Source organism: Chanodichthys erythropterus, chromosome 9 (assembly GCF_024489055.1).
Source record: "Chanodichthys erythropterus isolate Z2021 chromosome 9, ASM2448905v1, whole genome shotgun sequence".
NCBI lineage: Eukaryota > Metazoa > Chordata > Actinopteri > Cypriniformes > Xenocyprididae > Chanodichthys > Chanodichthys erythropterus.
Window position 1 is genome coordinate 4380671 of NC_090229.1, and position 23309 is coordinate 4403979.

The 23309-nt window shown below is 35.7% G+C and overlaps 4 protein-coding genes across 4 annotated transcripts; 1 reads left to right on the forward strand and 3 right to left on the reverse strand.

Annotated features, from left to right (window-relative positions):
- The first annotated feature begins 401 nt into the window (after positions 1 to 401).
- On the forward strand, positions 402 to 3387 carry si:ch211-51h9.7 (uncharacterized protein LOC558400 homolog). The gene is made up of 2 exons (XM_067394311.1): positions 402 to 886; positions 3208 to 3387. Exons 1-2 carry the CDS (start codon positions 526 to 528, stop codon positions 3360 to 3362), a joined length of 516 nt encoding a protein of 171 aa, XP_067250412.1. The 5' UTR covers positions 402 to 525; the 3' UTR covers positions 3363 to 3387.
- Positions 3388 to 3481: 94 nt separating this feature from the next.
- seta (SET nuclear proto-oncogene a) lies at positions 3482 to 7824 on the reverse strand. Its single transcript, XM_067394310.1, has 8 exons — positions 7537 to 7824; positions 6644 to 6701; positions 6192 to 6334; positions 6017 to 6120; positions 5824 to 5937; positions 5576 to 5746; positions 4607 to 4729; positions 3482 to 4307 (listed from the first exon to the last, which is right to left on the reverse strand). The coding sequence occupies exons 1-8, from the start codon at positions 7607 to 7609 to the stop codon at positions 4284 to 4286; spliced, it is 810 nt and encodes a 269-aa protein (XP_067250411.1). The 5' UTR covers positions 7610 to 7824; the 3' UTR covers positions 3482 to 4283.
- A 1549-nt stretch (positions 7825 to 9373) lies between these two features.
- zdhhc12a (zinc finger DHHC-type palmitoyltransferase 12a) lies at positions 9374 to 13583 on the reverse strand. Its single transcript, XM_067394313.1, has 5 exons — positions 13332 to 13583; positions 13019 to 13155; positions 12846 to 12941; positions 12590 to 12756; positions 9374 to 11082 (listed from the first exon to the last, which is right to left on the reverse strand). Exons 1-5 carry the CDS (start codon positions 13426 to 13428, stop codon positions 10767 to 10769), a joined length of 813 nt encoding a protein of 270 aa, XP_067250414.1. The 5' UTR covers positions 13429 to 13583; the 3' UTR covers positions 9374 to 10766.
- Positions 13584 to 15069: 1486 nt separating this feature from the next.
- slc25a25a (solute carrier family 25 member 25a) lies at positions 15070 to 22627 on the reverse strand. The gene is made up of 10 exons (XM_067394312.1): positions 22372 to 22627; positions 21433 to 21559; positions 21262 to 21349; positions 20884 to 20995; positions 19332 to 19490; positions 18516 to 18668; positions 17107 to 17214; positions 16745 to 16912; positions 16366 to 16516; positions 15070 to 16284 (listed from the first exon to the last, which is right to left on the reverse strand). Exons 1-10 carry the CDS (start codon positions 22528 to 22530, stop codon positions 16100 to 16102), a joined length of 1410 nt encoding a protein of 469 aa, XP_067250413.1. The 5' UTR covers positions 22531 to 22627; the 3' UTR covers positions 15070 to 16099.
- Positions 22628 to 23309: the final 682 nt, after the last annotated feature.

Here is a 23309-nt window from a genome sequence, read left to right on the forward strand (position 1 = left end):
GATTTATTTTTTTTTTTTTACCTTTATTTCCTGTCTTCCATAATATAAATATTATAAATTAATATAATGAATTCTGTGATGTTTTGTGGTATTAATTGTTTTGTGTGATTAAAAAAAAACGACTAACATTTCCATTTTCTTGCCATTCTGTAAATAATATTTGTTATAATAATGAATAAAGTTCATGATCTTGACTGGAGCATTCAAAACAAAGAAATAATTTAAATTGAACCATACTTACTTCATTTACGTTTAAAAATAAAATGTAATATTTTATCCGTTGTATTTTATCAAGACACATGATCAGGTCCCCAAATAATTTGCATATGCATGTAATTAATTAATTCATCCCGCCTTTAGGGGGCGCTGTCATCATTCACGCAGTGATTTTGCGTGTTTATTTCAGCGGTAGGCAGTTGGAAACTGATTCGCTTTTTAAAAAACTCTTTTATTTTACTCCACGTGTTTTAAATCTTGTTATTTCCGTTACACGTCATTGGCGGGAAAGTGTTCCGTTCTCTCAGGATGGTTCTGATCAAGTTTCCCGCCGTGCTGTGTGTTGTGGCGCTGTTGTGTGAGCGGGTTCGGTTCGGGCTGGGGTGTTCGGGGCTGCTGCTCTGCCGCTCCTGCGGGCACGAGGTGGCGGAAGACACGGACCTGAGGTTCGTGCCCAGCCGCCTGGCACTGTCGCACCGGAACGACACGGTGATCGGAGGGAAGCGCGTCGCCGTTCAGCTGTTCGAGAATCCTCAAGGCTTCCAGTTTGAAGTCGTGACTTTTAAGAGAGCAGATGTGCTGAAGCACTGGCCGGCGGACAGTCACTTCACCTGGTATCCGGGTCACGCGTGGACCGTCGCCACCTGCCCGCGGTGCAAAACACACCTAGGTGCGTGTTTGTTTATATATATATATATATATATATATATATATATATATATATATATATATATATATATATATATATATATATATATATATATATATATATATATATATATATATATAATATATATAATATATATATAATATATATATATAATATATATATATATATATATATATAATATATATATATAATATATAATATATATATAATATATATGAGTGTTTACACTGATCAGACATAACATTATGAGCTCTGACTGAGTAACACTGATTCTCTCTTCATCACGGCACCTGATATATTAGGCAGCAAGTGAACATTTTGTCCTCAAAGTTTGTGTTAGAAGCAGGAAAAATGGTCAAGCTTAAGGATTTGAGAGTTTGACAAGAACCAAATTGTGATGGCTAGATGACTGGGTCAGAGCATCTCCAAAACTGCAGCTCTTGTGGGGTGTTCCCGGTCTGCAGTGGTCAGTATCTATCAAAAGTGCTCCAACAGTGTTGAACTGGGTCCAACAGATGAGCTCAAATTGCTCAAGAAGTTAATGCTGGTTCTGATAGAAAGGTGTCAGAATACACAGTGCATCAGTTTGTTGTGTATGGAGCTGCAGACCAGTCAGGGTGCCCATGCTGACCCCTGTCCACCGCCGAAAGAGCCAACAGTGAGCATCAGAACTGGACCACGGAGCAATGGAAGAAGGTGGCCTGGTCTGATGAATCACGTTTTCTTTCATGTGGATGTTACTTTGACACGCACCACCTATCTAAGCATTGTTGAGACCATGTACACCCTTTCATGGAAACGGTATTCCCTGGTGTCTGTGGCCTCTTTCAGCAGGATAATGCTCCTGACACAAAGCAAAACGTGTTCAGGAATGGTTTGAGGAGCACAACAACGAGTTTGAGACTTCAAATTCTCCAGATCTCAATCCAATCGAGCATCTGTGGGATGTGCTGAACAAACAAGTCCTCGCATCTTACAGGATCTGCTGCTAACATCTTGGTGTCAGATCCCACAGCACACCTTTAGGGGTCTAGACTAGAGGAGTCCATGCCTCGACGGGTCAGGGCTGTTTTGGCAGAAAAAGGGGGAACCAACACATTATTAGGAAGGTGCTCATAATGTTATGCCTGATGGGTGTATCATTTTAGCTTTGGGGAGATTAATTGCTAATTGTAGTCCATTACTGAATCTAAATTACATGACACAACTTGCAGCAAGTAACATAATCCATTACATTACACTTTTAAGGTAAAATAATCATACTTCTTTTTGACCTAACTTTTTTGTCACATTGTTTATTCTTTATTAACAATATGAAATGCATTAAATGTTACATCAGGGTTTCCCAGACTGGGGTTTGCGAGTTTAATTAAAAGCTATCAAATAATTAAATAATTCAAAAATAAAAATTATTTTATGGTCTTAAAGGGTTAGTTCACCCAAAAATGAAAATTCTGTCATTAATGACTCACCCTCATGCCGTTCCACACCCGTAAGACCTTCTTTCATCTTCAGAACACTTAAGATATTTTTGATGAAATCCGATGGCTCTGTGAGGCCTTCATAGCCAGCAATGACATTTCCTCTCTCAAGATCCATTAATGTACTAAAAACATTTTTAAATCAGTTCATGTGAGTACAGTGGATCAATATTAATATTATAAAGCCACGAGAATATTTTTGGTGCACCAAAAAAAACAAAATAACTTTTCAATAATATAGTAATGGGCTGATTTCAAAACGCTGCCCGAGAGCTTTATGAATCGAATCAGTGATTCAGAGCGCTAAAGTCACATGATTTCAGCAGTTTAGCCGTTTGATAGGAGATCCGAGTCATTGATTTGATCCGTAAAGCTCCGAAGCAGTGTTCTGAAATCGTCCATCACTAGATATTGTTGAATAAAGTCTTTTTTTTTTTTTTTTTGGCGCACAAAAAGTATTCTCGTTACTTCATAACATTAAGGTTAGTCACATGACCTGTTTTAAATACATCTTTAGTAGCTTTCTGGACATTGAAAGTGTTAATTGTCTTGCTGGCAATGGAGGCCTCACTGAGCCATCGGATTTCATCAAAAATATCTTAATTTGTGTCTTACGGGTGTGGAACAACATGAGGGTGAGTAATGACAGGATTTTCATTTTTGGGTGAACTAACCCTTTAAAAGCTATTAAATCATTCAAAAATAAAATTGTTTTATGATCTTAATTGAGACTACATGCATTATATTCTACTTGGAAAAAAATGTCACTACTTAAATTAACTTTAAAACAAGAATTAAACTCTGCAATTGATATAACACGGTTTCTTCTCTTCGATCAAGGTTGGGCGTTTCAGCCCAGTGATTGGCCCAGGACGGTGAACCGAGAAGAGTTCGAAGGTTCGGACCAGACATTTGTGGCGCTCATAGTTGACAGACTTCTGCAGGAACACTTTGCATCCACACTACTGATGACACCCAAATCTTTTAGAAGTTGACGATTAGCCAGGCCACATTTTAATAAAGATATTTTTATGGGAATTATTTTATATGACTAGAATGCCTTGTTTTTGCCTTGACCGACATGAAATTAAAACAGAAAACAACCTTTATTGCATTTTCTTTGCAACTGGATGAATCCCAAAACAGTGTTTTATTGAACAAAACCAACTGAACAGTTTAAAGTGTGTCTTACGGTAATACAACCACTACACAAAGTTTGTTGAGGCAGTAGGGGAAAAGTTACAAGCATGATTTCATTTTTTTTTTTTTTGGGAATATTTTATTTTATCAAAAATGTAATCCATTTCAAATCTGGTGAATGTCTGTAAAACAAGACGAGATAAAAATCAAAGACTCAATGATGGGGTCCACATACCCTCTCTTTCCTCAGCCCTCCTGAACAGACATGGTTACAAGAGAGACTACTGATGTCCAACCATGAAGGGTTTTAACACCAAGAAATAAAGTAACAAAACTGTGGAGAACGCTAGAGCTAGCAGATCACTGCGCACCATGGCTTCTGTTCAATTAACCACACAAAACTTTAACAGGAAGAAAATTATACATATTTGTACATATATATATTTATAAAAAACAAACAGAAAACACTATTCGCAAGTCTACTCCAGACGGCGTGCAGCCAATAACTACAGTGTTTTGCTTTTTACCTCGAAATGCATTTGGAAATTGAGATGGTAGATGCCATGTCGGCAAGATTTTGCAGTCAGTTTATTGTGAGTCTGTTCGGGGGGGACTTCAACATGGCAAGTTCAGGATAGAGGAAAGATGGAGCTCAAAACCAAAAACAATCTGAAGAGGAAAAAGAAGCATCTCGCTCCCCAAAAATAACAAAAAAGCCAAAGAAGCAATTTGGAAACAGGACTGGGAAATGTGGATAATTTTCCTCCAATTCATCTTCAGTCATCCTCACCATCATCATCCTGAAATAAAAGACAATTTAATTAGTAGAGGCACTTTTTTATATATTTTATTTTATATATATAGCGAGAGATTGCAGTTTCTTAAAGATGGTTTTAAACATTTAAATCGAAAACTTTTAAACATTCATTAGAAAATGGCCAACAAACTGATGTCACAAATATATAACATGGGAACATATTTCTGTCACTCTTGCAAATGAGCAAAAATATATATTCTTTAAAAAGAAGAATATCTATATAAATTATTATATATATATATATATATATATATATATATATATATTAAAAAAAAAAAGTACCTCTCCATCATCATCCTCCTCTTCCTCTCCGTCATCTTCTCCCTCTTCATCAATATCATCCAGACCTTCCTCATCTTCCTCCTCATCCTCACCCTCTCCTTCCTCATCCTCCATGTCTGGGACCTGCATAGAGTTGAAGAGATGAGTTTAGATTTGAATTGCAAATGAATTACTCATAATTTCCATTTAGCTCCATAAAAAGGAAGAATCGTCCAGCCACATCATTTAAAGGATTAGTTCACTTTCAAATTGAAATGTCCTGATAATTTAATGGACTTTACTGGACTTCAAACGGTTGAAGGTCAAAATTAGTTTCATTGCAGCTTCAAAGCATTAAACATGATCCCAGACGAGGAGTAAGAGTCTTATCTAAAGAAACCATCGCTCATTTTCTAAAAAAAAGTTACAATTTTATACATTTTAACCATAAATGCTCATCTTGAACAAGCTATCTTTTTTATTAGTATTCTAGCAGTGTAGACACTGCTAAGTGTGTTACTGCCCTCCTTAGGTCAAAGTTTGAACTAAATTGTCATATACAATATTCTAGTGCAAGTATATAACAATTAGTTCAAGATGAGCATTTATGGTTAAAATGTATAAAAAAAAAAAAAACTTTAGAAAATGAGTGATGTTTTCTCTAGATAAAACCCTTATTTCTCATCTGGGATCATGTAGATCTCTTTGAAGCTTAACTCTAATTTTGACCTTCATCCGTTTGGGCTCCATTGAAGTCCACTATATGGAGAATAATCCTGGAATGTTTTCATCAAAAACCTTAATTTCTTTTCGACTGAAGAAAGAAAGTCAGGAACATCTTGGATGACATGGGGGTGAGTAAATTATCAGGGAACTTTAATTTGAAAGTGAACTAATCCTTTAACCAACTGAAATGGAAACTTTAGAAGACAAAATAATGCGCATGATTTCAATCTCAACTTTTTATTTGCATGTGGCTGCAAATCTCACCAAATAGTACTGTAGGGGATTTGGCCAGATGTCGTCTTTAATGACTTCGCCCAACTCGTCCGCCCCTGAATCGGCGTGATCGGTAAACCAGGTGAAGAAACTCTCAGGTTCTTCATGTTGCCTCTTCTTGCCCGCTTTACTCTGTGTCTGACTGGCCCGACTTGTGAGATCCTGCAAAAGAATTAAAAGGTTTCAGAATTAAAAGCACAAGAGTTAAGAACTCTTTAACAAACAAACATCATCCATACTTTTCCGGGTTTCCATTTGATCTCTGTCGACTTTGAGGTTGGGTCTCCACTTTCGTTCAGGTGAATTTCTTTGGAGAGGACTTTGTTCTCGAAATACATGTTTTCATCGAAATACTAAAACGCAACAGAAGAGATGGTGAGTTATGAAAACAAAAGCTCTTAAGCTACAAAAATCACTTTTTCAACCACTTACAAAATCTATTCTGTAGCCGGATTTGATGTCTTCAAACTCTGTGACCTCTACTCTGGTCAGATAGTGAAGCGCCTCCTCGTCCTCCTCCCCAAGAAGAGCTGAGACTACAAAACCAAACAATATTACTCATTGAACACAGTGTAAAGCAAGTACAAGAGTTTGCACAGGATCTTACCTTGTGGGTGGTTGACAAATGTTGTGACCCAAAAGTTGGGGATTTTAGCGATGAGTTCCGACCTCTTCTGGAAAAACGGCTGGCGGAGTTTGTTGTATTTCTGTTCAACTTTGAGAATTTCCTCACTCGCCTGCTCATTCAGTCTGGACGAGATCAGAAATTAAAATTATATCCATTCACAAGCATTACCGCGGTAATGAATTGAAGACTTCAGATGCAAAAGCCATTGAAATTCTTATAAAAATGCACATTTTTATCAAGCTTGTATGTTTACGTTTAGTTATTTGACTTTAAAGGCAATGAAAAGGACCTATTAAAGTGAAACTACTGAACCTAAACATATGAGCTTGATAAAAAGACTCATTTTAGAAGAAAATTGTAGATCTCAAGTCTTCAATTTATACCGCGATACTGAATCTATACCGCGGTATAATTAATGCGTTCAATCATACCTGTCAATTTCATTCTGTACTTCATCAATGTGCTCGATGGCTTCTTGTTGTTCTTTTTCTAAACAAATAGAAAGGAATAAAAAAAAAATACAATTAAACGCAAAGCAGCACATTACATACGTTCCTCGTGTTTAAACCGTAATAAACTACTGCAAGACTACCAAATTCGCACGCGTTTCAACGCTTACAAAACACATCAATGCATAATTTCCTAAAAACAACCGTATTATTAACAATACATTTTCTGTGACGCGAATACAATCCGATGCATTGAACTCAGAGGGAGCCGCGCAGATGCCGCGTGGTTTAAATGTGCACCGAATCGCTCGCGCTGCACCTGCTTCCGTCGCGAGTCCAATATCACCTGAGCGTCTAAAGTCGCTTCAGCCTTAATTTCCATTATCATTCACCCTTTAAAGTGCATAAACAACCATTAGTTTGTGGTACATCATGGCGGAGACGTGGCTCGGCTAAGCTAAAGCTAAAGCACAACAACAATAAAGCAGCGCGCGGACGCTTCCGCTTCGCATGTTTCACGCTCTTTAACCGCATGCGTTTCTTCGAAAAATACATTTGGGAGCATTGTAAAACAAACTCTCGCGCTTTTAATTTTTTTCCCCCTTTTTAAAACAATGTTTTTTTGTTTGTGCTCAAATGGGGCTTTGTGGCGCGCTTACGGCCAGAAATCAAACATGGCCTCCGCCGCCGGCTGCTGCCGTCCCTCCGAGAACATCCAACCAGACCCACGGCCAATCACAAGCACTGCACACCGCCACTGTCTACATCAACGAGTCATACGCGAGCTGCTGCTAATTAACTAGCGAAAATAGCGAATAAAAGCTCTCTGGCGAGAGAAGAGAAAGTGAAAATGGCCGCCGATCGTTCTCGCTTACCCGAGGTCTCGTCCCCGCCGTCGTGGTTGGAGTTCAGTTCCTTTTTACTGACTTTAGCCGCTGAAGCAGACATGATTTCACTGATCACGAAGAGAGGAGTTTTCAGTGAGAATCAAGCGAATTTTAAACTCGTTGAGGTAGAAGATCGTCCTCCTTGAAGTCTGTTTCTGTAGACTGTGATAGGACAAGAACAGAAATGAGTGAGCCCGCGCTGCTCCACACACAAACTTACAGCAACGCAGATTCTCACGCGCTCTCTTTCGGACAGAACGCGCCCCACACGAGCTCGAAAAATCAACTCCGCCCCTTCCAGAACAACCCGCCGAGCTCGACGTTGGTCTCCGGAGCTGGCCTCTGATTGGGCGGTGGCATGGGAGGCGGGGCGGTGCGTGGAACCGCCACAAAAAGGGCGGGATTTTAACGAAGCTCTCATAACAGGTCATTTGAATGTAGTTAAAATGGTGCTAGACAACACAGGAGTGTGTTTAAAGGTGCAATATGTAAGATTTTTGCAGTAAAATATCCAAAAACCACTAGGACGGTGTTATATATTTTGTTCACTTCAGTATCCCAAATGTTTGCAACTATTGAGAGAAAATTCTAATTTTAAAGGGTTAGTTCGCCCAAAAATGAAAATTCTGTCATTGATTGCTCCCGCTCATGTCGTTCCACACTAATCTTCGGAACACAAATTAAGATATTTTTGATGAAATCTGATGGCTCAGTGAGGCCTGCAATGACATTTCCTCTCTCAAGATCCATTAATGTACTAAAAACATTTAAATCATTTCATGTGAGTACAGTGGTTCAATCTTAATATTATAAAGCGATGAGAATATTTTTGGTGCGCCAAAAAAACCAAAATAACGACTTATATAGTGATGGCTGATTAACAAAACACTGCTTCAGGAAGCTTCAGAGCGTTATGAATCAGCGTGTCGGTGGTTTGACACGCGATCCGAATCATGATTTGATAAGCTGATTCATAAAGCTTATTTTGGGTTTTTTGGCACACCAAAAATATTCTCATCACTTTATCTCCATCATACAATATGTTTTAAATGAATTGCATGCGATTTATCAACACAAGCACAATCCAGCATTTAATATGATATTGTAAAAGGGATCTATCTTACTGCAGTGTGTAACAGTGTCTCACAGCAGCCGCCGAGCGAACGCTCAGAGTAACGTTATAATATCATTTTCAACACACTCAAATGTATCTATTATGATAAACAGAGCTGCGTTTCCTCATACTCATGACCGGAAAAGCAGAAGCGGCGCCGGCGACTGTGTCAGAATAAAAGTCCCGCTGCTCGTGAGGCGTGTGTTGATCAATCGCTCCAGCTCCTCGTTCAGCTCCACAACACTCACTCCTGCTCTGCTTCACACTACAGTAACGTTAATAATCACATCCATGAACATGATTTCTTCCCGAGTCCTATCCCGATTGTTTCCACCAGCTGTGAAATTAAGAAATGGGCTACAAGCCACAAAATGGGTTCTTAACCTTTGACCCCAAGGCCCCCCATTGTCTACAATATTCAAAGTTTTATAGCTAAAAGAATTTAAAAAATATTTTTACTCACAATTTCTACTTAATAATGAGGGGAATTAAAATAAATGTCTGGATTTCTAGCTCATTTTAATGTGTTTTAAAATGTACCCTTTAATACTTAATTTTAAATCATCGTTAAGTCTCACAAATCCAAGTTTGTAGTTCATTTCAAGACAGACATGGCTGAAAGTGTTTTAGTAATCACTCACTTCGTTCAGTGAAGTATTTGTTCTAGCTTAGAAAATCATTAATTTGTGAGTCAATAAACATTGTGTGCAAAAGTTTATTTATTCACATATAAAAGTAACGTCACAAACCAATTAAAACTCTTGAGAACGATACAAACAGTCCCTCATTACGTGATCAGAACCATGTCACAGATGCACATTATGCAACTAATGAGTAGAAAATAGTTTAGAAAACTGACTTTATCTTAAAAACAAGGAAAACTAGAAAGTTTTAAAAGCTTCCTAACAAGTTTTATCATGTTGTTAGCATGTCTTAGCATTATTTTGCATTTTGTTAACATGTTATAGTACACTGCTTAGTACATGAATTAGCACGTCACAAACATTTTGACGTGTTGCTAGCATGAGTTAGCATATCTTACTGAATTGCTAACATGTTTTAACATTTTGCTAACATGAATAAACATGTTGTTAAAATGTTTTAAAATTTTGCTAACATGTTTGAACACATTGCTAATGTTTTAACATGTCGCGAGGATGAGTGTGTCGTTTTAACACACTGTTAACATAAATTAGCATGTTGCTAGCATGTTTTAACACTGCTAGCATATTTTAACACATTAATGTTTTTATATGTTGCAAACATGGAGTATGTTGCTAGCATCCTTTTTATCACATTGCTAACATGATTTAGCATTGGTGTTATCATGTTTTAACACATTGCTAACATGAATTAGCATGCTGGTAACATGATTTAACATGTTGCTAACATGTTTTAACACATTGCTAATGTTTTAACATGTTATTAACATGTTGCAAGCATGACGTTTTAACACAGTTAACATGAATTAGCATGTTTTAACACATTGTTAACATGAATTAGCATGTTGTTTGCATGTTTTAACACGCTGCTAATGTTTTAACCTGTTGTTAAAATGGTGCAAGCATGAAAGAGAACGTTGTAACATGATTTATAACATTGTTTACATGATTTAACATTGCTAGCATGACTTAGCATGTTTGAGCACTTTGTTAGTGTTTTAGCATTTTGCTAACATGAATTAGCATATTGCTAGCACGATTTAACACATTGCAAACATGAATTAACATGTTAACATGTTTTAACACATTGCTAATGTTTTAACATGTTGCTAGCATGATTTAGCATGTCGTTAACAAGTTTTAACACGCTGCTAACATGAATTAGCATGTTGTTAGCATGTTTTAACACATTGTTAGCATGTTTTAACACGTTGCTAACATGTTTTAGCACATTTTGTTTTAGCATGTTGGTAATGTGAAAGAACAACCAGTAACTGAGGCACATAATGATCAAAAGGCTAGTTAATCGATCAAGTAGACACTGTACATGTTCCCTGCAGGTTTACAACATCAAGTATATCACCATACACACATCACATTAGTTTTAGTAAAACACAATCAATGTTGAGCTCAATTAAACACATTTCCCTCATAAACATCAGTCATACAGTCGTGTGAGTGCGTCTGATGTAGATCCTCTCCCACGCTACGGTCCTACAGACGCAGAAGAAGTCCCACAGGTTGCAGATCACTCCTCTGTCGAACGGGTTCTCCTCCGAATCACAGTGTTTGAGGTACAGGATCCGGTGGCGGGACATGAACTCCCAGGTGGTGGTGTTAGCGGAGGCCAGGTACAGGTGAATGCAGAGCAGGATGAACACCACCACTGAAAACACCCCCGTCACGCCGATCGCCCCGAGCAGGAATCCGTTCTGAGAGAACCACTGCTGCCAGGTGGGTGCAAACACCACGCCAGACCTGAGACACACGCTTGAGGTTAATCCACAGTTGCACTGATGCTTTATAACTCTTCATTCTGCACTGTGAATTATTAGTATTTCACAGCATCTTGGTGTTAACTGATAAAACATCTTAATCTGATCAATAGAGTACAGTGTGTAATGAGGGGAAAGTGTTAATCAGCTTAATGAATTGATCAATAAACTAGTGCACGCTTTGCTGTTTGCTGTACAGTATATAATGCATAATTCAATCTTTTAAATGCCACAAACTGCCAAATATGATCATCCTCATGCGAAGTGAAATTTAAATGTATACATGAAATATATTTTAATATTGCGAAAAATTAATATTTTAAATATGTGCAAAAATGTATTTGGAAAATATTTTGTTTTTCCAATTATATTGCATCATTATGTATTTTTTTTCTACTCACTATAGTACTGCACTGTTATATGTATTATATTTATTTATTTAGATTTAGATCAAAATTTATTTTAATACAATTTTTTATTTTAATGTATTTTAATAATTCATGTATTTAAATCTTAAATTTTATTTTAGTTTTATTATTTATTCCTTATTTTTACTATATTTTTTACATATTTTATTTATTTAAATCAATTTGGATTTAATTATTTCAATAATTTTAAGTTATTTTAATCACATTTATTATTGATTTATTCATCGATTTATTCACTTAAAATTTGATTCATTTACTTGAATCGTATTTTTATTTTAATCAAATGTATTTAGTGCATTTAATCTGAGTTTTATTGTTTATTTTTACTTGATTTTTTTTTTACATATTTCATTTATTATTAATTTAAATAAATTTGGATTTGTTGCATTATTTTTAAGTTATTTTAAATATACTTATATTTATTCACATAAAATGTGATTTATTTACTTGAATATTTTTTTATTTTAATCAAATGTATTTAGTTAATCTATTTTTATTATTTAACCGTTCTGTAAATTTTTCTAATAATGTATATGAATCATTTTTAAAATGTATTTTAATCACATTTATCTAGTTAAGTCAAATTTGATTTATTTACTTGAATCAATTTCATTTATTTTAATAAAATGTGTTTAGTTAGTTTAATCTTATTTTTACTTTTTACAATTTTACACTGTTTTCTAATAATGCATACATCTATAAAAATTGCATTATTTATTTACTTGCGTAAAATGTTATTTAGCTTTGTGAATCTTTTTTATTTCAAAATGTATTTTTATTATTATTATATTAAACGTTTTCCTGGATTTTTTTTTGCTAATAATGCATAATAAAACCTATTCTTTAAATATGTGAAACTGTGCATTATGCAATGCAAAACATTTCAAACTGACCTTATTACATTGTTTAATTCACAAAGTGGGTCAACTTTGGAAATAAATGTTTACAATATGCCGTGGTAACTTTGTGTTAAAACATCTTTACATGTACTATATTTAAAAATATACTAAATGAATAAATGCTCTGGCAGTTAAAGATACAGCGAATGCATGTTCTGCTCACCATGCAGTCTGTAGACCCCAAGATACAGCAGCAAACTGCACACACAGATACAGCAGGAACCATCGGTGATTCCTCTCACCAACACAGTTGTCGATCCAGGGGCAGTGATGGTCAAAACGCCTCACACAGCGCTTACATGTCCTACAGTGCCTGGCCCTCATTGGTTGCTGGTTTGTGTAAAAAGAGAAACAAGAAAGCCTGGTATGCAAACTCAGTGTTACAGTGATTATAGTGTGCATCAATGTTATGGCAGTACCAGTAAAAAGCAGTATCCGCAGCGCCGCTGCTTTAAGGAGCTTTGCTCTTGAGGAATCATCTCCTCCAGTTCTTCATCACCATCCACTGACGTTCCCTGAAAGAGTCCAAATATCTGCATAGTTATTATGTGAGCAAGATATGATCTTAAACAGACTTTATCTTCTTGATTACCTTTGTGTCGCTGTCAGTCAGAACAAACCCAGGATCCATCAGAGACACAGTGAAGTACAGCAGAACTGAGAGCAGAACTAAAGCGCTGAACATCACAGGATGCAGTAGATCTCCTCGCTCCTGACATTTCCGAAGATCTGCATGAGAACATGATTTTTAGATATTTAATAGGACATAGCCTAGATATAGACTTAAATACACACAAAGCAGTGGCTCAGGTTTGTATTTAAATAGTAAATGGCAATACTATTGTATTCTTTTACTATCTTTCACACACACAATGAAATCACACTTATTAAAAATGTAAATGTACCTGTGTTATGCAGAAAAAGCACTAATGTTGTGAGCCAGGTCAGAATGACATGCGCAGTTCGCACTAAACAGCCTGATTTAAACATGTTTTTAAACATCCTGCCTCACGTGAAAACACCCAAAACATGGCTAGATTAAATATACAAGTACTATTCTGTGTGTACTCTTATAATAAAAGACATCAACATAAAGTAAACCATTTCAGACACATCTAATCGCTGGACATCATGTATGTTTTTATTTCTCCGGTTTTGTGACACTTCCGCGTTTGAGCGGTTGATTAGATTCCAAAATAAAAGTCATTTTCCGACGTCCAGATTTCAAAATAAGATTCTCCGCCAATTCTATTTAATGTGTATTATTCTACAAATACGTGGTTTAAAAATTTAATTAATAAATAAATGAGTTTTTAGTTCATTAAAATCACTTAAAATGCCAATGTCGTGAAGAATTATAGAATTATACCAGATTTGAACTGCAGATGGCAGTGTTCAAACACTTATCAGGACAAAGAAGAGGCATGAAATGGACACTAATTTAGTAGTAGTTTCATGATAAAGCAGAGATATGATCTCTTTAACAGTTCAGAGAACAGGTAGGACTGAACCTGTAATCTTGTAGGTCAGATGTTAAACTATGATTTTGGCTATACACGTTATGTGAAGAGCAATGGCAGATTCTTTATCAACCATGATTGAGCTAATATGAGTGTTTAATTTTATTGCCTAGCTTAAATATGTAATAAAATTCATATAAAAAGCTATTAACTGTAATTGTTTTAACAGTGAAATATTGGTCAGAGTAAATTATCAGAACAGTAACTGTTTTAAATCGACAATTCTTAATTATTTTAGTATATAAACTTGCAACAATTTAAATTTAATTAAGTATTTTTTTTAAATAATTAATAAACATTATTGTAACACATTAGTAGCGAGTTATGTACAAAGCTGCTGTCTGTAACTTTTTTTTGAGTGTTCAAAATTTACAAAAATTATACAATGAGCGAGTAAACAATAAATCCATTTTCCAAACCGTGATTTTGTCTTACCCTGAATCACTACGGCACACGTTTAATAAGTGTTTATATTCGGACTATTTTAGACTGGTTCGGGTCGTACCGCTGCGGAGTAACACAGTACCCGCGTGACGCTTCATAGACATAAACCGACGAAAGTAGAGCGGCAAAAGTTACGGACTGCAGCTCTAACATTGCTAACACTACAATGTATTAACTAATATTATCTTGTTAAAGTATTTAATCATCTTTGTTAACATTAGTTATCTGTTCATGTTAACGCTGGTCCATTAAATAATAACGTTTGATTTTAATAATTCGTTTTTACAGCGCCTCATACTGGCCTGGCATGTATACTACATAATTTTGAGTCGTTTCAGTGGTTTTGTATGCAAATATTTCTTGAAAAAAATACTATAGTAAATTGTAGTATACTGTATATATTATAGTATTTACAACTTTGTTAATGAATGCTACTGCATACTGTAGTATTAACTATAGTGAACTGATAAATGTAATAATGTAGTATACTTTAAACTGTAGTATAATATACCCTTAATTGTAGAAAACTGTATTGCGTAATTTGTTTATATTACTATATTTGTTTTGTTATCACAGCAACTATAGAATTAACTCAAATTCAAGTACTTTAGTATTTTTTCACCTGAAGTAAACGTTATTGTGAAACGTTAAAGACATTACTGAACAACAAAAATACCACAGACATAATATGAATGTCACGTTTTTATTGAAAAAATAAATTACATTTAAGGACATTTTTTTTAAATGATCTAAAACAAACTAAAATAAGAGCCACTTTGACTGAAACAAATACTGTTACAATAAACCTCAAATCAAATCAATTCCCAAGAACATAAAGCAGTTTCCAGATAAGTTTCCACAAACCGTCTCAAACCTGTGCATTTATATGTTGAAATGAGTGAACTCAAAACCTTCAATACCCAACCAATACTGCAAGTAAGCGTATCATGTGCATTTATTACTTGAACATATGGTCCCATTAACAAACATTCACACCCTTCGACAACGTTGCAAGATACAGTCATTACAGCGTCACATTCACAATTGACTAAAGCAATTAAAGTGCATTTGCTTACAAATTAACCAGACATTCTCTTACATTAAGGCAAAAGTGAAGAACATAACTGTGCCGATTTAAAATAACAGCTTAAATTAGACAGAAGTAGAACTAAAATAACCAGAATTAAGATTAAATTACACAACAGTACAGTTTAACTGCTGAAAAACACTGGCTTTAACGGAGACACTGTGCAGCGAACACATTCATGCCACAACATAAATAAATACCTGGTTAAAGATGTATAAATCTATTACTTTAGTCAATATAAAAGCAGCATTAGTAAGAAAGTGGGCAGTGCAACTTCAGTCAGCATCAAATAATGCATTTCACAGACAAACTGTTCTGTGTTTGTAGTGTCGATTCAATTGCATTGCCCAACTGGATCATAAACAGCACTTGATTCATTCTCAGTGGCACTTACGTATGCATACATACACACATACATCACACTCACACACACACACAGTGGTCACATGAATACATTTGGTCCCCGATTTCAGCTTTCCAACGTCTTTTCTACAGATTTAGTACACTAAATAAATAACGAGATGTAATCAACAGCGTCATCCTCCACCCTCACATTCACAGAATGAGATCGTCCACACCTCAAGGTTCAAATCCCTGAGATTTAGTCCTTTTCCATCAAGCCTCATCTCGACTGCACTCCTAACGTCGTCTTGATGTGTTCGTACACCACATAGCTGATGCTGACCGCGGGGATGACCTTCAGGAAGTTTGGGGTCAGGCCCCGATAGAGACCCGTGGGGCCCTCGGTCTTCATGATCTGCTTGAAGAGTCCCGACATTGAGACCTGGGAAGCGCCCTCGACCGTAGCTGCAGAAATAAACACACGGCGTGAGAACAATATTCATTCAAACGCAGGCATAAAGATGCATGATAAAGCCTGGAGCTCACCTTGCGCCTGCATGCGTGTTCGTACCAGAGCCAGCGGGTAGCTGGCAAGCTGACCGCACGTGCTGGAAACCGTACCACACGCCAGAAGCACAAAGACGCCCGGATCCGCATTTTCCGTGCCGTAGCGCTGAAGCCAGCTGTTCTTTAACGTCTATAAAGAGCAAATTAAGGGAATTAAAATGAGCATTTTCTGTTCATGAGCGACAGCACCAGACTACTAGAACATGTTTTAATGCTTAAATGTTCATTATTTTCCCCATATTCTCCATTGTTGTACCATAACCACCAGTTTCAACACTCTACTAACTAACTCAACCAGGCCCCGCCCCTTTATTCTGTGCATTAATTATTTAAATGAGGAATATTGTGATCTGCTCACCTCATAGACTGCCAGGTCGATGCCAGCGTACGGGATGATGCCCAGCATGTTGGGTACGTAGCCTTTGTAAAACGCAGCCATTCCCTCCGTCTTCAGGATCTGTTTGGCGCAGTCTGAGATGCCCTTGTACTGGCCGGTCTTTCTTAACGCCAGACGAGTTTTGAGAACCTGAAGAGAAGAGCATTACAGATGTAAGTTTACCTTTTTTAATTGTATCCAGATGTAATTAGAGGCTGCATATGAAGCACAACCTTTAAATTTGAGTAGAGCGTAAAACATCTTAACGCTGCTGACTTTAAGCAAGATGTATGCATTTTCTTTTGACTCTACGCTGAAATATGACGGGTTTTACGACGACTCACCTCCATGGGGTAAATGGAGCTCTGAGCAATGACTCCTGCCAGGGAACCTGCTACAAAACGTTCCGTGATCCCTAGAGTTTCCCGATTGCTTCCCATCAGCCGTTTGATCTGTCAAGGAATAAATGTGATTAATTTAATGCAACAGCTTTTGAGTGGCATGATACAAACAAAGTAGGCATGTGATCAGCTAAGGACAAAAAAGCAAAGAAAGTACTATTCAATAGGACTATATAATAATTATTAATATTTTTTATAAATTAAATAAATAAATTACTATTGCTATAATACTGTAAAAAAACAAGCATATAATAAAAAAAAAATATATATATATAATGATTTTATTTTACAGGACAGTAAATTACAATAGTAATATTTATGGCAAATGAATTGCCTTATTTTAGTATTACTGATGTTTTTGTGTTTTATAATTATATATATATATATATATATATATATATATATATATATATATATATATATATATATATATATATAAATATATATATATAAATATATAAATATATATATATAAATATATATATATAAATATATAAGTATAAATATATAAATATATAAGTATAAATATATAAATATATATATATATAAATATAAATATATAAATATATATATATAAATTATATATATATATTTATTTTTTTTTTTAAATTACATTTTATTTTTATATTTTCGTTTTATTTTTATTTTGACCAAAATATTATTATTTCTGTGTTACTTTTAGTTAGTTTTAGTTAGTTTTCACTTCAAATTAAACCAAACAAAACAAATATTTGATATATAATTTTTTTTTTAATGTTTTTTATAAATAATGTTTTTTATTAATATTTTTATTTTGATATTATTGATTATTTTATTTAATATTTTAAATTACATTTTATATTTATATTTTATATTCTTTAATTTTTGTTAAAATCATATTAAATCTGTTTTTGTCATTTTTATTAGTTTTCTTATATTTTTTTATTTGAACATTTAAATATTTTATTTAAATTTTAAGTTAATTATTTTATTTTATCACTTCAGCTTATATTGTCATTTTTATTAGTTTTTTTAAGTTTTTTATTTGAATATATTAACATTTTATTTAAATTTTAAAGTTAATTATTATCACTTTATCGCATATTATATATATAAAAAAGAAAAAAAGATAAGTAAAGAAGTAAAATAAAAAAATTAAAAATATATATTTTATATAATAAATATATATATATATATATATTTTTTTTTTTTTCTTCTTCTTTACTTCATTTTAAGCTTAAGTAATGAAAATGTATTTTTAAGGTTATTACTTTAGTTTTAAGTTGGTTTTCAAACATGCAGAAATTTTTTCACGTTTCTCAGGTCGGATATTTACATCCCTGAGAGGAAGTGCATCAGCTCTCGTCCATTACCTGCTCATAAGCCATGAATTTGAGGGCCGACTCGGGTGCGATTTTGATGACGTTGATGCCGTTGCCCCTCCATAACGCACGCATCCCTCCTTCCTTGATCATCTGGGCGAGACCGCTCATAATACACATGTTGTTCCCATGAGTACCATGTACCTGAGACAGAAGGTGAAAGGTTAGAACAGTGTGTCAGTAATATCATCTGTTATTACACTTCATGGTTTCAGTGGTCAGATCACTCAGACATCCCTCACATGAGGGGGAGCAAAGTTGAATATTTCGAAAAATGTCAGTGAAAGGTTTTAGACCGAGCCACTGAACAATCAAAGTCCGATTGAGTAACAGCTGACGTAAACATGACACAGATCTTCACTATCGCACTGCCGTGACAAAGTCAAACCAAAGGTGATCTTGCAAAACACTATCTCGTATCTGACCAATCAGAGCACAACATAGAGCTTGACCGCTCTGATTCTGGTCGGTCGCTTGCATAATCCGTATAACTACTCGGTTACCCGGAACATACATTTATGATACTGATTAACTACGCTTATGATTCTTAGGTAACAAAACCAATTGTTCTGACTTAAACAGAACGGCCATATGATTATGAAACCAGTTTCTGGGTCAATCTTACAAAATAGGTTTGCCCTGATAAAAACTACATTAATGGCATTTCGGTGGTTCTTCAGTCTAGTGTGATCCATCTTGTCTAGATTTAAAAGTGTACATGCATTACACAACGTTAATCTAGTTCTCTTGAACTCTTAGATTTTGCTTTTTGCAGGTAATGTGAAGGTGTGTGCATCATCATCGTACCTGCATGAGGACTTTGAGTCGGTCGAGCGGCGCAGTGAAGGTTCGTGACACGGCTCCAGCTCCTCCACCAGCAACCAGATGTCTCCACCACATCCCTGTCATGTGCTCCTCAGACGTGAACTCATCTGGTACCATCAGGTTCTCTCCCACGTCAAAGATCTGCAAGGAAACGGATCACTGACACTGTTAAAAAGCAACTGACACTGAACACAGGACATAATTAAGCACTAGTATTATAACCACTAAATGACGACTAGTATTTTGCACTGAAGTGCAATGCCCTTGGTGTGTGCGTCAGAGTGTTTTGACCCGACCAGTGACGCAGTCAAACATTTTTGGGGGCACCAAGGTGTCATTTGATCCAAAAAAATCCATTATGGACTTTACAAACCCTCGCAAACTTGCGCACATTGCATCAGATTTCAGAGTCCGTCTCAAAGTGCACTGAACTTGCGAGGACAAAGGCTGCAGGACAGTTTAAACTGGCGTTAAATAAGAGTCTAAAGTAGGTCACTGATATTGGAGGATTAGTTCAAATTCAAATCAGAATTGATTTACTCACCTCCATGTCATCCAAGATGCTTAAGTCTTTCTTTCTTCAGTCAAAAAGGATTTTTCTCCAGGGGGACCAACAGGATGAAGGTCCAAATGTCAGTTTCAGTGCAGCTTCAAAGAGCTCTACATGATCCCAGACGAGGAATAAGAGTCTAATCTAGAGAAACAATCACTCATTTTCTAAAAAAATAAATAAAAATGTATGCACTTTTAACCATAAATGCTCATCTACGTCACGCGTGACCTTTCCAACATGATTACGTAATGCGTGGCGCATCAGAGAGCATTCGTGGTTAAAAAGTATATAAATTACATTTTTTTTTACAGATTGTTTTTCTTGATAAGACTCGTATTCCTCGTCTGGGATCATGTAGAGCTCTTTGAAGCTGCACTGAAACTGACATTTGGACCTTCAACCCGTTGAACCCCAGTGAAGTCCACTATATGGAGAAAAATCCTGGAATGTTTTCCTCAAAAACCTTCATTTCTTTCCAAATCAAGAAAGAAAGACATGAACATCTTGGATGACATGGGAGAAATTCAAATTATGAAGTGAACAAATCCTTTAACAATCAAACGACTAGACCAAATCTCAAACTTGTGCAACAGTCAACAGACTGGAGGGAACAGTTAGTCCCGGTTTAATTTGGGGACTCGGACATCTGATTTGCACATTGTAATGGCTGGATTTATGCACAAACTGTAGAAGTCAGCACACAGACTAGTTAAGATTTAGTAGCTGCAACATTACACCTATTAAACTGGAGCGCGTCCTAGATCACCGTGTTCCCGTCGATATTTTAGGCACAGTCACGTTAAGACTGTCACCAACTATATATCATATTAAGGACTACACCCTAAAACTAATTTATACACCTTTTAAGGAATCTAAATGATTTCCCTGCAGACATGTTAATCAGCTTCCCATGTTAATCGCATGAATAAAGCAGCTTTTTAGGTTGTTTTTGAAGCATTTGAGGATTTGGAGAAAACTTACAGTCGAGTGTTTCCAGTACAGGATGATTTCGGGAATGTTCTCTGCAGGCTGCAGTGTGGGATACTTTTTCCATTCATTCCAGTCAATAGTCATGGTGCCATTTTTGTCCATGCTACATGTGGAAAAAGATTTAAAGAAGATCGTTTAGGGCCTGGAAACAAGCTATGTGATTTACAATGAATTTAAAAGGTGATTAAAAACTTCCAACATAGCTCTGACTCAGATCATTAAGAGATAAAATGATAAACAAAGGGTTTGGTTCCTCTGTAATGTAATAAAAATACTATAATAATGCATATGAATTTATGAATTAGTCAAAGCTCTAATAGAAACACATCATGGCAATATTTCCCATTTGTTATCCAAACAATATTTCACCTATTAAGGACTCTCTCCGCTTGCTGCAGGGAAATATGGACTCCAAGATCTCTCAAGGAGCTCACAATGTCATTGGCGCTCACTTGACCTGGAACACAATGATTAATATCAGTTAATTTAAATCACCGTGTTGAGAGTTTGTAAATCAAGTATTGCATTGAGGTATAATACCTGCATTCTTTCTATCCAGGCTTTTGAAGACAAGCTTCAGGTCTTTCTCGTGGTCTTGGAGGTAGTGAACAAACTCTTCAAAGTCCAGCTGCCCATCAGGCTCTTTCACGTCAGTTTTCAATATTTTCTGTGGGGGAATAGATGACAATTTTCAATGCAACCAAATCTAGTGTGCAAATATCCAATGCATCCAGTGCAAGGTTAGTGTGTGAATACAAACAGCTGGCAAACTAGAACAGAGAGAATTTTAGTGTCGTATTACATGGAAAACTGAGCAGATCAAATGAGCTCTGACACAATACAAGATCTATGAAACCCAGGAAAAAGTGTCTAGGTTTAAATAACATGAACTACTGACCATTAGGGGACTTTAACTCATAATCAGATCAGATTCTCCTGTCATTGTATTTACTGTTTTCTCTAGAAAATCTGTTCTTGAGATTATAATCATGTTTGTAAACTCATCCAGCTGATTGCAGCAGCTCTCAGACAATCATAATCGATTCACTTATGGATCTGTCAATTCTGATTGTGTTGTTGAAACTGCACCAGTAGGAGCGCTATACATTCTGCCCTTCAATTCAATGACGACGACAGTGAGGTATAATAAATCTACAAGTCTACTATTACTTTTACAAGACTGTTGTGTTATAGTACCGTGGTATTGATGTGGCTATAATAACACAGAACACATTATTGATGCACTTTAATTAGTCGATAGTACTAGGCGCTTTGGGGAAACTCCAAATATGGTCAATTTGACGGAAGCGCGCGCACAGGAAAGAGGAACGAGCAGCGGAAACGTCATGCGTCAAAAATGTGTAGTTTCTTTAAAAAAAAAAAAAAAAAAAGGAAGTAAACTTTTGTATTATATTCACCGTCACATTAAATTGAGTAACATATATAGAACGATTAGAAAAATATTTTTAATCATTTTACCTTCTTCCATTTTCGGTATGTGGAGAATTCCTGCGACGGCAGAAGGACGCTGAGAGACTTGAGCGACTTCAGCTCGGACGGTAATCCATTCGATTCAAAATACTCCACCTCGACATGATCTGAATTATGGACAGGCACATAAAGGCACAGGCACAACATCTTGAAAATAATAAAAGTCTTCGACAATAAATAAATAAATAATACAGGAACACTTTCGCCTGTCGGCGGTGAAACGCTGAAATGCCGGTAAAGCGCCTGATCATGCCGAGAAAAGTCCTTAGACCCGCCCACTGAGTGAAGGGCGGCGGGCTCTGATTGGTCAGCGGATTTACGCATTTGAACATTTGAAAGCGTCAGAGTCTCAAAGACCAATCACGGGTGAGGGCCATTGGGGTCGTATGTAAATAAGGCCGCTCCTCTTTCACTACTCCATACCAGCATGAGCTGCCAGAAGAGCCATGTGACATGATGTGAAATTTCAATGGAATTGACTCAAGTCAATGGAATTTCCTCAAGTGAAACTCCACAGGGAAACCGACAAAGACCTGTAACATGTTGGACAGATAAAAGAGTTAATAATAAAAATAAACTTTATTGACCTCCTAAAGTTACTTGAAATAAAATGTTTATCATTTGGTTTACTGTAAAAAATAAATAAATAAAAATGAATAAAGCTATATTCTTAAAAAAAAACAAGAACTAATAAAAGTGACAAAATACTAATTTAACTCTATATATATAAACATGGCCTGAAAATAAGTCTGAAATAAAGCTTTATGTTTTATGTTTGTGGCTGTTTTCATTCAGCTAATTTCTTTATTAATTTACATAAATGTGAACATAAAGTCTATGTGGTTGCATATGTGACCCTGATCCACAAAATCAGTCATAAGGGTCAATTTTTTTAAATTGGTATTTATACATCACCTGAAAACTTA

Excerpts from the sequence above, each read along its gene's own strand:
- si:ch211-51h9.7 (XM_067394311.1), top strand. The coding sequence starts at position 526 with ATGGTTCTGATCAAGTTTCCCGCCGTGCTGTGTGTTGTGGCGCTGTTG. Across the intron at positions 887-3,207 it reads GCGGTGCAAAACACACCTAG|GTTGGGCGTTTCAGCCCAGT; the intron begins GTGCGTGTTTGT and ends TCTTCGATCAAG.
- seta (XM_067394310.1), bottom strand. The coding sequence starts at position 7,609 with ATGTCTGCTTCAGCGGCTAAAGTCAGTAAAAAGGAACTGAACTCCAAC. Across the intron at positions 6,702-7,536 it reads CGGCGGGGACGAGACCTCGG|AAAAAGAACAACAAGAAGCC; the intron begins GTAAGCGAGAAC and ends CTATTTGTTTAG. Across the intron at positions 4,730-5,575 it reads ATCCCCTACAGTACTATTTG|GTCCCAGACATGGAGGATGA; the intron begins GTGAGATTTGCA and ends AACTCTATGCAG.
- zdhhc12a (XM_067394313.1), bottom strand. The coding sequence starts at position 13,428 with ATGTTTAAAAACATGTTTAAATCAGGCTGTTTAGTGCGAACTGCGCAT. Across the intron at positions 13,156-13,331 it reads GCTTTTTCTGCATAACACAG|ATCTTCGGAAATGTCAGGAG; the intron begins GTACATTTACAT and ends GTTCTCATGCAG. Across the intron at positions 11,083-12,589 it reads TGGGGTCTACAGACTGCATG|GTCTGGCGTGGTGTTTGCAC; the intron begins GTGAGCAGAACA and ends CGTGTGTCTCAG.
- slc25a25a (XM_067394312.1), bottom strand. The coding sequence starts at position 22,530 with ATGTTGTGCCTGTGCCTTTATGTGCCTGTCCATAATTCAGATCATGTC. Across the intron at positions 18,669-19,331 it reads GACTCAAAGTCCTCATGCAG|GTACATGGTACTCATGGGAA; the intron begins GTACGATGATGA and ends CTTCTGTCTCAG. Across the intron at positions 16,517-16,744 it reads TCGACCTGGCAGTCTATGAG|ACGTTAAAGAACAGCTGGCT; the intron begins GTGAGCAGATCA and ends TGCTCTTTATAG.